Source organism: Pagrus pagrus, assembly GCF_965226575.1.
Source record: "Pagrus pagrus genome assembly, chromosome: 9".
NCBI classification, from domain to species: Eukaryota; Metazoa; Chordata; class Actinopteri; order Spariformes; family Sparidae; genus Pagrus; species Pagrus pagrus.
In genome coordinates this window covers 12,728,748-12,744,924 of record NC_140193.1, presented here as the reverse complement: position 1 = coordinate 12,744,924, position 16,177 = coordinate 12,728,748, and the positions used below count along the sequence as shown (strand labels likewise).

At 40.3% G+C, this 16,177-nt stretch overlaps 1 protein-coding gene across 3 annotated transcripts in view; it reads left to right on the top strand.

The window, feature by feature from the left end:
* The window catches only part of LOC311263107 (polyprenol dehydrogenase), a 55,078-nt gene that overhangs the window by 31,496 nt on the left and 7,405 nt on the right, over positions 1–16,177 (top strand). For all 3 annotated transcript variants that reach the window (XM_084363000.1, XM_084363001.1, XM_084362999.1), the window contains 3 exons: positions 9,478–9,579; positions 11,131–11,338; positions 12,686–12,893. In XM_084363000.1, the coding sequence (XP_084219126.1) occupies positions 9,478–9,579; positions 11,131–11,338; positions 12,686–12,893 (518 nt within the window). The remainder of the gene's footprint in view (positions 1–9,477; positions 9,580–11,130; positions 11,339–12,685; positions 12,894–16,177) is intronic.

The following is a 16,177-nucleotide window of genomic DNA, read 5'->3' as shown; positions in this document are numbered from 1 at the left end:
AGTGGCTGTCAGGTACAGAGACAGCGGCCATGTAGCTGGTGTCATTGAAGTCGATTTCCCTGGACGGGGCCGTGGTGGAATTGATTACTTCTTTTGTAATTGGCAGGCACTGAGGCATAGGGGACAAGGGGGTGTCTGTAGCCAGATGCTTGTGCACTGAATGAGAATGTGTTGATGTGTGTGTGTGTTTGAATGAGACAGTAATGGATTCTCATTAGTATGTGAGGCAGGAGCTTTAAACATCTCTCTCCAAACGCCCTTTGGCATCTTTCCCAGTGTTAGCACATTTGTCTGTTGTGAGAAATGGGAGACGGCTCATAATATACATGTGGGCTGCAGGGGCGGTTCTCAAAGAGCGGATGTGTGAACAGTTTGGGGATTTCAAGGTGTCACAGATGAGAGAGAATTTAATTTCACAAGAAAATATCAGAATATATTGTATAGAATATATTAGATAGTGTTGTGGCCCCAGTAGCTCAGTTGGTAGAGCATGCTCCCCACGTACAGCGGCTGTGTCCAGGGTTCGTATCCTACCTGTGGTCCTTTGCTGCATGTCACCCCCCCCCCCCGTCTCTCACCCTGTTTCCTGTCACTCGTCAGCTGTAATATAAATGAAGAAAAAAAGGCTTAAAAAAATACATGTTATAATAGATGGTGTTCATTCCAGTCACTTTGAACACTGGGGGTCACAGGGTCATATTCTCATAATTGTGGTCACTCTGGTTAATCAGAGTGGTCATGCTAAATTTGAATTTGCCACCTCTCGTTGTAGGGATCCAGGAAATGCAGAGTCTCCCAAAGCTTTCCAAATAAAATTGAACTTGGCATCGATCATTTTGAATACTGAATACCTTGCAGTTAGGTGACATTTAGTTTAGCATTAAGAAAGAAAAAAGGGAACACGCCAGGCAGGCTCCGTCTACAATAAGGGTGGAAATCTCAAAATAACTCTTAATAAGATTTCCCAAAATGTCCAACCACTTCTTTAAAGGAAAGCCGATTTAAACAAACCTGCTTGTGCAGATGAACAGGTAGCTGGTTTTGTCAGCCAGCAAGTTGCACTGTAAGTAGATCTCTATGCAGTTAGCTAGAAGACCTAATGCATGTGGCTGGTACTTCATATGCACATGATCAGCCTTGTTCAATAAACCAGTCACTTCCTAGCTATATAGCATGTGTTTGTGTTATCATGTGAGGTTATTGTTTGACTTTTTGTGTGTTGTTCTCTTCTAGTCAAATGTATGTATACTGTAGGTCACTGTGTAAAGTTTGTTTGGTCCCATTTGGTATCATGGTGTAGTGTATTGCCTGGTGCATTAAAGGTCCCTAGAAAACGTTGAGTACAATCCTGTGGAAATATGCTAATGGATTTAGACTGCAAGTGGGCTTTAGTCAATGAGGCTTAGAGCATTTTACACGCACACACACACACACACACACACACACACACACACACACACACACACACACACATGCAGATAGAGGGTATTTCTGTATGCGTGCCACAGGCAGCGCTGTCTGTCCACTAACTTTAGTCACGGTGCACTTGAAAGTAACACTTTGTGCCTCAAACCATAGGCCTAGATTAACAGTGTGAATGTGAAGCAAGGCAACCTGTGTGTGTGTGCGTGTGTGTGTGTGTGTGTTTATCTGCTTAACACACATAAAATGTTCTCGCTTAGGTAACCCAGCTGCTCCCTTCTTACAAACACTGCTCTTACTTTACCTAAGCTCTTTCACGGCAATTAACAACATTTTTTAGCCGCCTTTGTTTTTATTTAGTTCAATTGTAAAACAAGGTCAGTCTTCAAATACGTTGAAGACTGACCTTGTCGGAGTGTTTTTGTATTTCAACAAACACACACATTTTTATGTAAATATCAGCATGAAGTTGTGTACATTTTGTGAAAAGTGGTATAAGTGGTACACAAATTTACTGTAGATTTAGAGCTGTCTTGACCTGTGAAAGTATCAACCCTTTGACACAACAAGCTTGAGTTGACTGGGGCACGTAAGGGGAATGAAAATGTCTGTGGAGGAGCTAACACTGGCACGATGCCCAGACCTAATATTCCTGGATATCGCCATGTTGTTTATCAGTCCACTCAAAGTGAAACTATATATTTTTCGTGTCACTTCATAAGAGGTGGCTTCAGAGAGGACGGTCCATTCATCCTTTTTTTTTTATTTTCAGTCTTACCTTAGACCGTATTGTAGAGAAGGAGAGAGGGAAGGTGAGAACATGTGGCTTAAGACTCAGGCGAATTTGTGACTTGACAATCATCTTTTACTGTGTTTTATTTGGTGCAGGATTTTTGAAAACATCATTCAAACACATCTGAAGATAGTTAGTCATATTTGACTTCATATTTCCAGTCTAAACATCGTCTCCTAGAGTAAACCATTTGCCAAAAATCAAGGTGTTTACTGTCCTTTTTTTGGGCTTTTTGGCAAGCAGTAGAGATATTTGATGCGTTTACTAGCGATGCATTTTAATATCAGATTTAGGTGTAATCCAGCTTAATCATATCTACTGTAGGCACAATCAGGACACAAGATGCATGTTAAAGCCAGGTGGAAAGAGGGGATTTATGGTAAGAGAAGCGGGCAGTCCTCCCTCATCATTGTTTTACTATATTGCTTTTTACAGTTATTAATTTTTCATAAAAGAAACATAAAATAGAGCAGTAGAAGGTGAAGGCCAGAGCTCTTGTCCTATGAGTTGTGAGTCGTATGAGACGTGGGCATTAGCCGGCTTACATATTAATTACCTGCTGTTCAGGATGTAGTGCAGCAGAGTCGCGTGCTCTCTCATGTTGAAGCCTGGCTGGAAAAACAACTCCAGGGTACATTTGTACCTATGCACAAAATCTAATCTCAATTGGACTGAGTTGGCTAAAACAGGTTATGTTTACAGTTCAGTCACAATATTTAAGTTAAATAGATTCAACTTGGAAAACTGTTTGGTGACTTTCCATTGCACGTGTCAGGCTTTGATTGGTGCAAGAGACATCAATGGTTAACCAATTATTGGTTAACTACAGAGGATATTTTTGATACCTATTTGTTACCCATGTTGGTCTATAGGTTAATTTGCATGCACATGCACAAACACACAGCGCTAATATCTTCCTAGCTAACAGTGTTAGGTAAAAAGGTACAGGCTGCTAAGAGAAACTCTGTGGAAACGTTTCCTTCAGAGTCAAATGTGAGTTAAAATGCGTGATGCTACTCTTCAGTTTAGTAATAGTACTTGTGCTATACTGTACCACTTAAAGAACAAGCACCGTGCTGCCATCTCTGAGGATGGCTCGCAGCCAAAGATCGCATTGCTGCTTGTCTAGGGAAGGAAGTGTGATGCGCTGGTCCGAGGAGATACGCTGCCAATCAGTGTCAATCAACTTTAGCTCTGACAAGCGACTGCTGTACAGCTCTCACAAACGAACGTTAACTTCACAACTACCTGTAACTTCATCAGTGCTGACTGGGAGATGCAGTCCAGTGTGCTCATTTCTCCAAACCAAGTATAGAAATAGGTTCAGATAAGTGAGACGTGCTGCTCACTCAGAGCCTCTCCGTCCGATACATGTCAGACAGCCTGGCAGAGAAGCTGCCGTGGTGCGCCAGAGCTCATTGAGCCAATGTAGCAGCTGTATAAAGAAAAGCACCTCTTGTATTTCACGTTTTTCTTTTCTCTCAATTAACTGCTTATTTAACAATTAATGGGTGTTCGACTTTCGACAGCAGAATCAACCAAAACTGACATCCCTTATTAATGCACAAATTACTTTTACTTCTTCATTCTTTCCCTCTTCATTAGTTAGCAGGGTATTTTTACCTGAAACAAACTCTAGAACAACGATTGTAAACTAGCAGCCTGTGGGCCACATCCGGCCTGCAAGTATTAATGAATTCAGAAAATGCGCGCAAATAATATAACTCAGAGGTAACAGAGGCTCAGTCCGTCCTGTGATCCTCAATCAGCTTGCCAACCCCTAGCATGAGCCAAAAAGTTTGTAATTGATAGTTATTATTATTCTCCAACTCCATCATCCCTCGGGCTACTCAATGAACCCACCATCAAACGGCCTGGATCCTCGGCTGGCCATTTCCTGGAGCTAACAGCAGCGTGCTGGCTGAACTGAACAGGCGGTAACTCCAGATGTGTTAGAGAATCACTTTCCCATTCATTCACATCACTGATGTTTCAGAAATATATATAATGAGTCATACACCTGGAACCATGCCAACCAAACGACATCCTCTATTCAGAATATGAATGGGATTTTCCTCACTGTTAAGCTCTATTAGATGCAAGAGACGTCACTTGGGTTTATATCCGGTGGCCAACTGTGTTTTTGTTTGCCTCCTGGGATCCTGAATGGGAATTTTTGTTGAGATAAGGACTCATTCATTGGTAGTTGAACTATGGATTTTGTATTGAGCACTGACTTCCTCCTTGGCGGTCTGAAAGCATTTTTATCAATATAGATTAGATTAGATGAGTAATAGATATTAATTTTGTATGTAATCGAAAATGTGGAAGGCTAATTAGGCCTAGATACATAATTCTTCTTTTTAGTCCATCCCCCCACAGTGTCTGTCGAAAAAACCTGGCTCTGGGCTAAATGTAGTTGATGACCCTTGCTCCAGAAGCCCAGAATAAACAGTTTGGATATTGAGTTGGAGCATACTTTTATTTTTTCAGTTGCTCTGAGCCATTTATGATCACATTTTGCCTTAAAAATGACAGAAGCAATTGCATAACACTACACACATGTCTGCTTTTCCATGCAAAGAGAGCAACTGGTTGAGATGTTCAGACAGGAATTGGAAAGGGGGGAGACGAAGGTGACGGTCCTCAAGCTCTGAAGCACAGTTAGAAATCGCTACTCTTCCATGAAAAAATCCTTTGACTTTTGCCCCCTTCAAGACTTTGCAGGTTATAAATGTGACATGGTGCATTCAAGTGACTTTGTTTGGAAGTAATACCAGAAAGCACGCTGCAGCAAAAATCTGCTTTAGTCAGTGAGGTTTTGTAGGCAACAGTGGAGCAGAATGTGGAAACATAACAGAAATGGCATCTTCACCTTTCACCAGTAATAGTCCTTTTTTCACAGCAGACATTTAGACCTGTTACAGTATGAAATTCACAGGTGTTACCAATAACGTTAGCGATAGCTTTGTTCTATTTAAGTGTCCCAGTTAGCCATCTCAGTGTGACAGTGAGCCAGCATGCAAACTACCAGGACCCTGACTGAAGCAACTTAATGAAACCAACCATGCGTTTATGTTATTATTTATACTTGTGTTTCTCCTTCAGTGACATATCAGAATGTCTGTCTATGATAACATGATTAATGAACAGATGGACCATTACAAGACCTTTCAGACCTTTTTGTAGCAGCAACTGGTTGTTGAAGAGGAAAAGGACAAAGAAAAGTTCCATCATGACACCTTCACTTTTGCAAGACTTGCAGTCGCAACATGTTTTGATAAGACTGTAGTCAATACTTTTTAAAATATTTGTTGACGCAGACTTGTAACCAGTGGCCATCTCAGTGTATATGAACATTGTTTGTCAATTTAGATAACTGTGCAATGTTATTAAAGGTCCAGTGTGTGAAATTTTGAAGGATCTCTATGCAGAAATGGAATAAAATATCCATAATTACATTTTCATTAGTGTATAATCACCTGAAACTAAGAATCATCAGTGTGTCTTGGTTACCTTAGAAGCTCAAGCCTTTTATATTCGCAGAGGGAGCTGGTCCTCTTCTCGCCGAGTCCGCCATGTTTCTACAGTAGCCCAGAATGGTCAAACCAAAAAGGGACTTTTGTGTTTTTTGTTTATTTTAGCAGCCACTGTAGCTTCTCCTACAAAATGGAAGGGTAGGGTGAAGTGAGGGCTATTCAGTAGGTTACAGTCTGCAACATCACTGCTTGATGCACTGGATCTTTAAAGGAAACATTATGCTCATTTTCAGGTTCATAATTTAATTTTGGGTTACTGCTAGAACAGGTTTACATGCTTTAATGCTCAAAAAACACATCTGTTCTCTCATACTGTCCAGTGCTACTGTATCCCCCTGTCTGAAAGGCTCTGTTTTAGCTCCTGTCTCTTTAAGACTGACTTTGACCTTTTTAACTTTCAAGATCTTTTACACCACAAAACACTGGAGGAAAGGAAGAAGACAAAAAAGCACAATACAGTAGGGCTCATTTAAAGTGAAAACGGAATAATTGTAGAGCTTGGCATTACTGTACTGATTACATGAGTACTAATAAAGGTTTTAGACCATTTGAAATAGTGGTATCTGACAATTTATAATTTCGAAGTGACAATTGAAACATTTTCATTAAGTTAATGTCTAATTTTGAATAGCAGTTTACATTGAAATGACAGATAAGACTCTGACAATATGGACATAAAGTGTTGACTGAATACTGGTATCCATACTGGTTATTATGGTTGTTGAGCTGGCTTTATACTATATACTGGAACATTTCCATTTAAGAAACCCCTTTGACACTTAAACACTAATAAGAAAAACTCACGCTTTGCGAATACATTCATTCACAATTGATTTTCTTTTACAGTTTAATTTAATTAACACACAGATGAAATGATCCTAAAGATAAATTATATAAATGGGACTATGAATGGATCCAGCGGCTTTTAAACAGCATGTGTGCGTCTCCAGAGGCAGTTCCTGTCGTCACTTTCAGATAATTCCTCTGTAACAAAAACACAGTTGGTGTGTCATTGGCTGTTGAGTCGAAGAAGCCGAGCTTTATAGAAGTATAGAAGATCCTGGGGTCTTAATTGAGGGCTGGCAGCAGCCGGACCGTGCCCGATCGATGGCATTTCACTCCCAGTGGACTTTCTTGATATGACTGGCCTATCTGAAAGAACCCGGCCCCAGGAGAGGCAGCTCAAGAGGACAGGAGAGGACTGACAGGCAGGGCGCGCACACGCGCACACACACACGCACACACAGACACACACACACACACACACACACACACACACACACACACACACACACACACACACACACACACACAAATACCTGCTGTCAGGCTAACGCACGCTTGCTTGCTGGTATATACAATGGAAATGCACACACTGATAGACTTGCACACACTCTCTCTCTGCTCCTGTTTTTCCTTACCTTTATCCCTCTCTCTCTCTCTCTCTCTCTCTCTCTCTCTCTCTCTGGCCTACACCTACACACACAAACACACACACAGCAAGAGGTGAGTGGTATGGCTCGGAGATAAGGCTGTTATCAGACCTTCATCGGGGACGGTTGCACTCTCATCTGTCACAGCGTTTTTTTCTCCATCAACTCCATCAACTCTCCTTCCTGCTCCTCTCTCAGTCCTCGTCCTGTCTTTGTTTATTATGTTTGACCTGTCACAGGCTGATTAGAGCTATAGGGAGGAACAATATATCTTTTTCTTGATGTTTGTCTTTGTGTGTGATGGCAGTGCACTGGTTGTTCTCTGTAATACAATGTAGATAAAAATTGTGTCAGGTGCTATTGGAAAATGGGAAAAATAGTACTTCAGAAACCAGAGGCAATCCAGACACTACAGATATAAGAAAATGTATCAAACGAAAAAAACAAACATACCTTACACGACTCCAGACAAATCTTTCACTCTGGTTGCACCGGTGCGCCGAACTTTTTCATTTAGGTGCACCCGCACATAATTTAGGTGCACCCAATAATGTATTTTAACTTAATTTCTCAACACATTATGTAAATGATTGTAAACAGGTAAAAAAAAAAAAAAAGGTTGAAATACAGTAATATTTCAGTAATACTAATAAACAGGATGAATGAACAAGTGAATGAAGCTGCTTGTTAGTATGGGTGACCTCCTGGTTCCCAATTTTACATTCTCACTGTTGATCCCAGACGCACTGCTCTCTTTGATACTGTGAAATGGGATATTACTCCTGTCAGCTGCACATCCAGAGTATGTTAGAAAGGAAAACATTGACACCGCTGTGTATTATAGCTCTTTGGTTTCCGCTGCCAGCCTGAAAAAAGATATGAAAGAAACACCTCAACCTGTTGCAGTTTCAAACAAACAAACAAGCTGTAATATGGTACAAGGGAACATCGCTCAGTAAATATGTTTTATATTGTTGATATTTGTTTATTGGCAACTTTCATGTTGTTCATGGGGGATTTGTAGGTTTGCTGTTTGTTGCGGTTCAGTGTAAACCAGTACCACTTGTTTTTTAAAAATTTTATGTACATATAAACAAAAGTAACAGAGGACGTAAAGTTTTACATTCTTAGAAAATGTTTTCTCCCACGGAGAGGAGCTCTGAAGTGAATGCAGAGGAGGACGTAAGACAGAGTCACAATTTAAAGCATTTGGAGAAGAGATAAGATTTCAAATTACTGTTTGAGATTGGGAATGACAGTCTAGTCTTCTCTGGAATTGGAGAAGGTCATTCCACCATCACAGAGCCTGCTGGGAAAAGAGAGATGAACATTTACTTAAATTTATTACAACAGTAAATAAAGGAGGAGACAGAAAGAAGACAGGGAAGGACAAAAACAGAACGTCTAAACACAAAACTTCAGAGCTGGCCAGAAAATATCTTAATAAATTGAATTCGCCAAACTCTGCCATCAAACTGGCAACGTTAAAGTAAGTCTGAATCTGCTGTCTCACCAGTCGCAGCATCTTTTTTACACCTAGATAAAAGCGTAAATTCATTTTTTTCCTTCTAGAAACAGGTGATCGACTTTCCTCATTCCAGTAAACAAGTTTGCCTTCCTGTTTTTATACCTCCATGTCAGTGATAACCGTGACCAAATGTCGACTTGGACTCGAGGACAAACTGTTGAGATTTTGATGGTCAAAGGTCAACCTCAATTTGACCTCATGTCTGTCCCATTCTCGTGAACACCATATCTCAGGAACATCTGGGGGGAATTTCTTCAAATGTGGGACTAAATGTTTTAGCACAAATACAGTTGTGGCAGTACTCTGTCATAATACTTTCTTTGACACACAAAAAAACACGGTGCCTGAGTACAGTGCTGGTGTGTGTCTAAGTAGATGTCCGCACAAGAAATGTGTGTCTGTGTTAAGTATACTCAGAATCCCAAAGTGATTTCTCTGCATACACACACCTACACTTAAACACACAGAGTCACTTTCACGCTCTGATGATACCAGCTACTGGGCATTGCTTTCCTGCCTGTGTCTTATCATACATTAGACCTGGTATAACGGTGTGTGAAGCTTTGATGGTGCTCAAGAAGAAGTATTAGGTTCAATATAATGTGCCGGAGCAACAGAAGCGTCGTGCTGCCAGTATTGTACTGTAAGAGCCCACCGAGCCTGCTGTAAGAGATGATTAATACACTCTTTGATGTCTTACCGCTTGCAGAAATAATCCGTTTTGAATGGCTCTGTGTGTGTGTTTGTGTGTGTCTATTCCAGTGGAGTTCATGAAACTGGACCTCGCTTCTTTGCAGTCTGTCCGTCAATTCGTCCGGAGCTTCGAGGAGCGGGACCTGCCGCTAAACGTCCTGGTCAATAATGGTGAGTGATGGAGGTGTCTTGCTCTCGCCGTTTGCTGTAAATGTGGAGAAGTCCATTGAATATTCAGTCAGAAAAGTAGAGATCCTCCGCGGAGAAGTGTAATTTAGATGCTGTCACCTGACTGAATTTAAAAAGGATTAGTGTTAAACTCAGCTCACTGAAAAATCTGTGTAATAAGTATAATTTCAGCATTTTTGCCAGTAAAGTACTGGAAGATCAAAACTGTGTTTCGCATGTGCTCCGTCAGACATTGACACCACCCAGCATCCTCCAGATGTCTGATTGAACTGATTCTATGTTCTTCAACACTTTTAATGATGAAAGTAGATATTGTTAAATATATTTACCACACAAGACATAGAGATCTTGGAATTGTCTATGTTTTTTCAAGTTTACATTTATATAACTACCACTTGAGAGTTAGGAAATTCCTGTTTTTTTTATTGAAAAAGTTAAAGTCCGACATATTTAAATCATTCATAATCATAATGTCCAGTGAAAATAATTCCCCATTAATTTTATTAAAGGTGCTGTTAGTGATTCTGGAGAGAGATTGTTGATTCTGTTGTTCTCATTTGGGTAGTTGGCTCAAAATGAGATTCAACAATCAACTCTCTTTCTACTATTATATCTGTAGTTGGGTCTCATTCCCAGGCTGTCGAATGCAGATTCTTTGGGTTGGTGGAGCCTGGCATCAGCGGTCTCTCTGAATTTTTTGTAAGCTCAAAAAACATGTAATTGACCTAAATTTATCTCTTTTGTCCGGGACATTGATGTCTTTCAGGACTCGTGGATTAGAGATGAGCATTTCAACAAAAAAAGCTTTCCAATGCTGAGCAGGAACGATTCAGCTAAGATCTGCTGTTTGTATTTACTGTAGCATGTAGCGGCACAGGCTTATACTGACCTCGAGTGGGAAAGACATGCTACACGTTTAACCAGACCCTGGAAATAACAACGTGATTCTCCCAAGGCCTGTAATAACGCAATACTAGGAAAAAACCAATGGACATTTTTTTTCGTTGTTTCATTATTTCATCGTCACATGAACTTTTCGAATATTCCTAATTAAACGAATATTTTATTATTGGCAAATCATGACTCACACCTACAGTACCTATACCAATTTTTTCTAATGAAAACCTTTGTCAGAAGCTCGATGGATAACCATTTATCCATTTCTTTTAGCTGTCTATCTCAGGTATTATCTGGACCCTCAATGATGAGCCAGCCTCTGATGAGCTACTAAAGACAGTTTAACGAGCATATTTGATACTAAAACACTTGTGACTCACCAAATGATTAGTGGTGTCACCATCATAGCATCAATAAACACAACACATACAAAAACATCATAAGGACGAACTCTTCCTAAAGTCAAAAAACTGATGTTTTATAGTCATAATAAACACAATGAGACACATACTTATATACTGTTCGGCAGACTGAAGCAGAGGCAACAGGCCAGTTACAGTTCTCATATTAAAAATGTATGTTTGTTTGCTTTAAATGCTTCTCTACCTGTGTATGTGTGTGCGTGTGTTTCTCAAGCGGGTGTCATGCTGGCTCCTGAGGGCCGTACTGAGGATGGATTTGAGCAGCACTTTGGTGTGAACTACCTAGGACACTTCCTGTTGACCTGGCTGCTCCTGGACACGCTGAAGGATTCTGGGAAATGTGGTTACTTCTCCCGTGTCGTCAATGTCTCCTCGTCTGCACACAGCGTCGGCGATATCAGTCTAAATGACCTAAATAGCTGGTAGGCTCACACACTCACACACACACTCACACACACACTCACACAGTCACACATATAAGCAGTCACAGCCAGATCACAGCTGGTCATTTTGTACTGTTGGCTATTTGTCATGCTACTTATAATTACATTGTGCTAAACAAGTTAATTGATGAGATGTTGACAAAAATAGAAAATAATACCATAGTTGTATTAAACAGCAATAATCCCTTAACTGTGTTTGTTTTTTTAAGAACATTTCCAGCTCCAGGTTGTCACACTCACCTGTTCTTCCTCTGTGCTGGCATCACCAGCACAAGTGTCTGATTGTCTGCTGGCATTAGGTGGTAACTGTTGGCTCCAGTTGGCTCGTGCTCATTCCAGCTTGCAGCGCTCCTGTCCAGAAGCATTAGCCGCCTGAATATCTTCATTGTGTTGTTATATTACCTCAGCCAGACTTAATACAAGGGATAGTTGTGACCGCATTTTACTTTAACAGAAAAACACGGCCAGAAGCTGACATAATACATTTATTAACAGCATATTAAATAACAAAATCCTTTGTCGCCAGTGAGATGTTGCCAAGACAACTTTTTTGCCTCCGCTTTTCGGACAATGAGAAATTCACTGAGCGTTAAGTCATGTGCCACACCAGCGCAACATTTTTGCCTGGTAAAAATACAGAATATATATCGACACGAGCCCTAAGCACAGCACAACATTCAAAAGCCACGTACTCCAGCAACAGCCCGGCGCTTTGGCTTAACAGCACTTAATACGATCTGAAATGTTGAAGGTGAAGAAGACATTTGCGGGCCAGTTAAGAAATAAAACGAATAAGCAATGGTGCAACAAGTACCGCAGCAGTGGCCACAAGACCTCAGAAAAGCGTTAAGCTCTAGAAGGTGAGGATCAGCAGTTAAAACAATAGTCAACAGATATGTAAATATAAAAATTACTTTGCATGTTGAAAATATGAGCTGTAAACCTTCTAACAGGAACACAGTGTCTGGAACTGGGTGTCCTCAGACTTTAGATCTTTATACATTTCTGGCACTGTGGCTGCGCAGTCGAATGATGATGTCCGGGCCTCGATTCAGATGCGTCACATCAATGACACTGTGTGTCCTTGTTTACCAAATGTGCCCGTTGAGCCAGAGGATTCAGAGAGGTCTTGTTAAATTTTCCACTGTAAAAAGAATTTGTCCTTGTTCAGCAGAACAAGTTTTTCTTACATGAAAAAAATATTACCGACTGAGGCAACTGTTGATCAGAACGAATGGAATAAAACTGAACTGTCCTTGTTAGGTTTAAACGGAGGCACGTTTAATGTAAAAGTCTGACGCTGTGTCATTCTGTCTCTCTCTTCAGCCAGTGTTATTCAGCCCACGCTGCTTATTGTCACAGTAAGCTGGCCCAGCTGTTGTTTAGTTCCCACCTCCACCAGGAGCTTCAGCGTGAAGGCTCCCCTCTGAGCTCATGTGCCGTGGATCCTGGCATGGTGGATACTGCTCTCTATCGCCACCTCTGGACGCCCCTCAGCCTGGCACAGAGCGTCATCGCTCGTCTGCTCTTCAGGGTAAAACACTGTCCAGATTTGAATGTGATGTATTCACACAGAAAAAAATATTAAACTACGCTACACATTGAACATTTTTGAACAAGTAGCTAAACATTAAACACTTCTCAAAAGAGTATTTCATTTTCCAGTAGTGTAACTGCTCCACACTTTTCAGGGACATTCCAGAGGATGTACAATATAAATCAAACATGACGCTGACGTGGATTACGTTCATGCATTTCCGCTGATTTCTTGGCTCTCAGTCCACAGCACTTTGTCTCTAACCCTCGAACTTGATTCTCGTACTTTATGCTACCAGAATATTTTAAGAACACCAAGGCTGTCATCTTGGTTAAATCATTTTTTCCCCCTCAATCCCCTTAACTGCAGTTTATTCTGGTGTTGTCCTTGTGAGGTTTCTCTAAGCTAAATGACTGGAATATAAATGTCTAGTAGGTAAAATGAGGTATTTAAAAGTTTTTTCTTAAGGTTTGCCAAACCAAAAGATCTGCTCTCCAAATGTTAAATCGCATATCAAGGAGCTTAGATTTTTATTTTAGAACTTAACAACTGAGCCAAACTGTGTCCTCCCTCATTATGTCAAGTTAAAATCTTGGATATCTGCAGCAAAACAGTCGCACTAGCAATTATGTTAGCCATTTAAATCAGTAACTTTGCCGTCTACATGGTCTGCTCTCCTGAAAAGGGACTGCTCTCCTGTTACATTTTCTTCAAGGAACTCACAGTGACCTGAAAAAACAACCTCGAGTGCAGACATTGTTCAGGATTTCATTATACAAGATAAAACACAGACTCATGCATGTGCTCACACACAAGCTATCCACATCGCTGAAAACGGAAGTGCTGCTGAAAATCACGACAGGCTGTTTGCTGTGTGTTATATTTAAAATATATTTCTTGTGCAGCTTAAAGCGCTGGCCGCAGGCTGCTGTTAATGTCCCTGGGATTTAATGGAAGGAGACGTGTGCGTGTTTCAGCCCCCAAAACTGCAATTGTCACAGGCATTTGCCTCCGAGCGCAACCTTTGGGAGGGTTCTGCCCCACATACACAAACACATTAATCACACAAACTCATGCATGTAATCATTAACACTCACACACACAGAAAGCGTGATTCTTGCCTGTTGTAACACCTTTTTTTTTTATCTCGAGCCATAACATTTAGGTTAATGCAGAGGCAAAGACTGGACGGTCAATAGAAAGAAAAAACTGAGAGAAAACATTAGTAAGAACGGTATTCTAAATATAATGCATATAGAGAAGTACTATGGTACTGTGTTGTACAATGCCATGAGTGTAATATTCATGTACATTGTGTAAATCTGCAATATACTACAGAATATATTGATGTTTTTTATCTGTAGTCACGGTGATTTATCGAGTTGTATAAATGTAAAAATAAAATAGCTATATGATGATTCTATTGTTTAAATTCGCAGGTGTGTACAAATATGTAGTGTATTTTTAAGACTGTGCTCCTTACAGCTATAATAACACATCATATGGGCTTTTATACAGATTCATTTCAAACACACACCTAATAATAAAACAAATAAAATCAAGTTTGACAAATCAGAATATTTCAAAAAAAGACAAAATGATTGTCCCATACACGTGCAATAGTATATGTAGTGAAATGAAATGCGGTGTGGTTTTTTTAAAAAAGACTATGGTAAAAAAAAAAAAAAAAGTATAAAAATTCAAGGTTGAAAACGAAAAAAACCCCAAAAAATGTATGAAAGCATATATGCCACATGTTTATCAAAAAATTAAAACTAAATTACAATTGTGCAGAGTAACCCTAACCCTTTTAACGTAATTAAACGAGTCAATGTGATGTTTTTTGTGAACGATAGTCTTTAATTTTATCTCGATGTGGTGTGTTCACTTTCAGCATTTTCTATCTGAGCAGACACTGATGGTTTTAGAAAAGGAACCAGAGGAGATACACGGCACTGACACTGGTGATGCTTTTAAAAAGTCGATGAAGCCATCAGCACCGCTTGCCAGCGTGACGCAATCAATATTCAGATGAAGCGGTCCTTGTAATCGTTAAAAAAGTGCAATATCCTCTGTGAGAAAGGCAGTCAAGTCAAATACAATAGAGCAACAGGTGAGCCGGTCCAAGAAGTCCACGTTGCTTGTGCGCAGAAATACAGGTGGAAGAATGGATTAGGATGCGCGGGAAGCAATGATTATTATAGCACTGAAAACGTATCACTGTCTGCTCGTTCTGTGGTTCAGCAGGGACGACATGGGCACAAATACTGAACAGCTTGTGTGTATGTATTCTGATGCTATTATTGTGTTCGCTCCGTAGAAATAGATGGATGATAAGAATGGGTTCAGGGAGCTGCTGCTGTCTGCTGTCTTTGGCTGTAGCTGCCAGACCTGTCAGTGACCCGACCGAATATTTAGCCTGCTTGATGTTTTCTATATGTGGCTATTGCCACTGCTGGATGCAGAGTTCACGCTGCTCTTGACATTATATGAAAAAGTCTTCACATGTTGCTAGCAGTGTGGCAGCAATCTGTATGAATTAAAGATGAAACCAGTCCTTCAGGACATATTGCACTCTATAAGCATTATTTAACAGACTTACTGTCGTGGACGAGGATGAATCATCCGCAATTGGTCTTTGTCTGCTTTTGGCAAAAGAGAAATCACAGCAGAACTCATACTGTGGCCCACAGACTGATTGATTATTATCCGGTACAGTGAGAAAAGGGATCAGTACATTTTTAAAGCAATCACAAAACTCAATACTGTAACTGGTACAGTATTGAGGCAGGAAAGGCAGGAGCCTTTCCTTACCAGAAGCCAAAATCTTGATTGCAGCCTTGATCTCTGACTCTGAGACACTTCATTTTAAATGCTCTGTCTCAGTAAGTACTTCCCTTGAGCTGTATTTACATTCAGGAATTGAGAACTTACTCCTTGTGCCAACATTTTCCCCGCTTTATCACCACTCTCAAAATACTTTCCTCTTTTCCTCATGCAATATAGTCCTCAAGTCTGCCCGAGTGAATAGAACTAATTTCTTAAGCTCTGAATTGCTAAGGTCCTCGATACGCTGTTGCTCTAATTTCTTTAGTTCAGCCTTCAGAATATGTTTTTTGGCACATGTCTATTCTTTGTTGAGGCGTATCAGCGTCTATATGTGACTTGAAAAGCCTCCCGTACCGTCTGAATAGATTACACAAAATTCAAATTTACAACAAAGAAATCTGATTTCTTGTCCTTAAAGGTTCAATGTGTTAGAATTTTAGATGAAAATATAT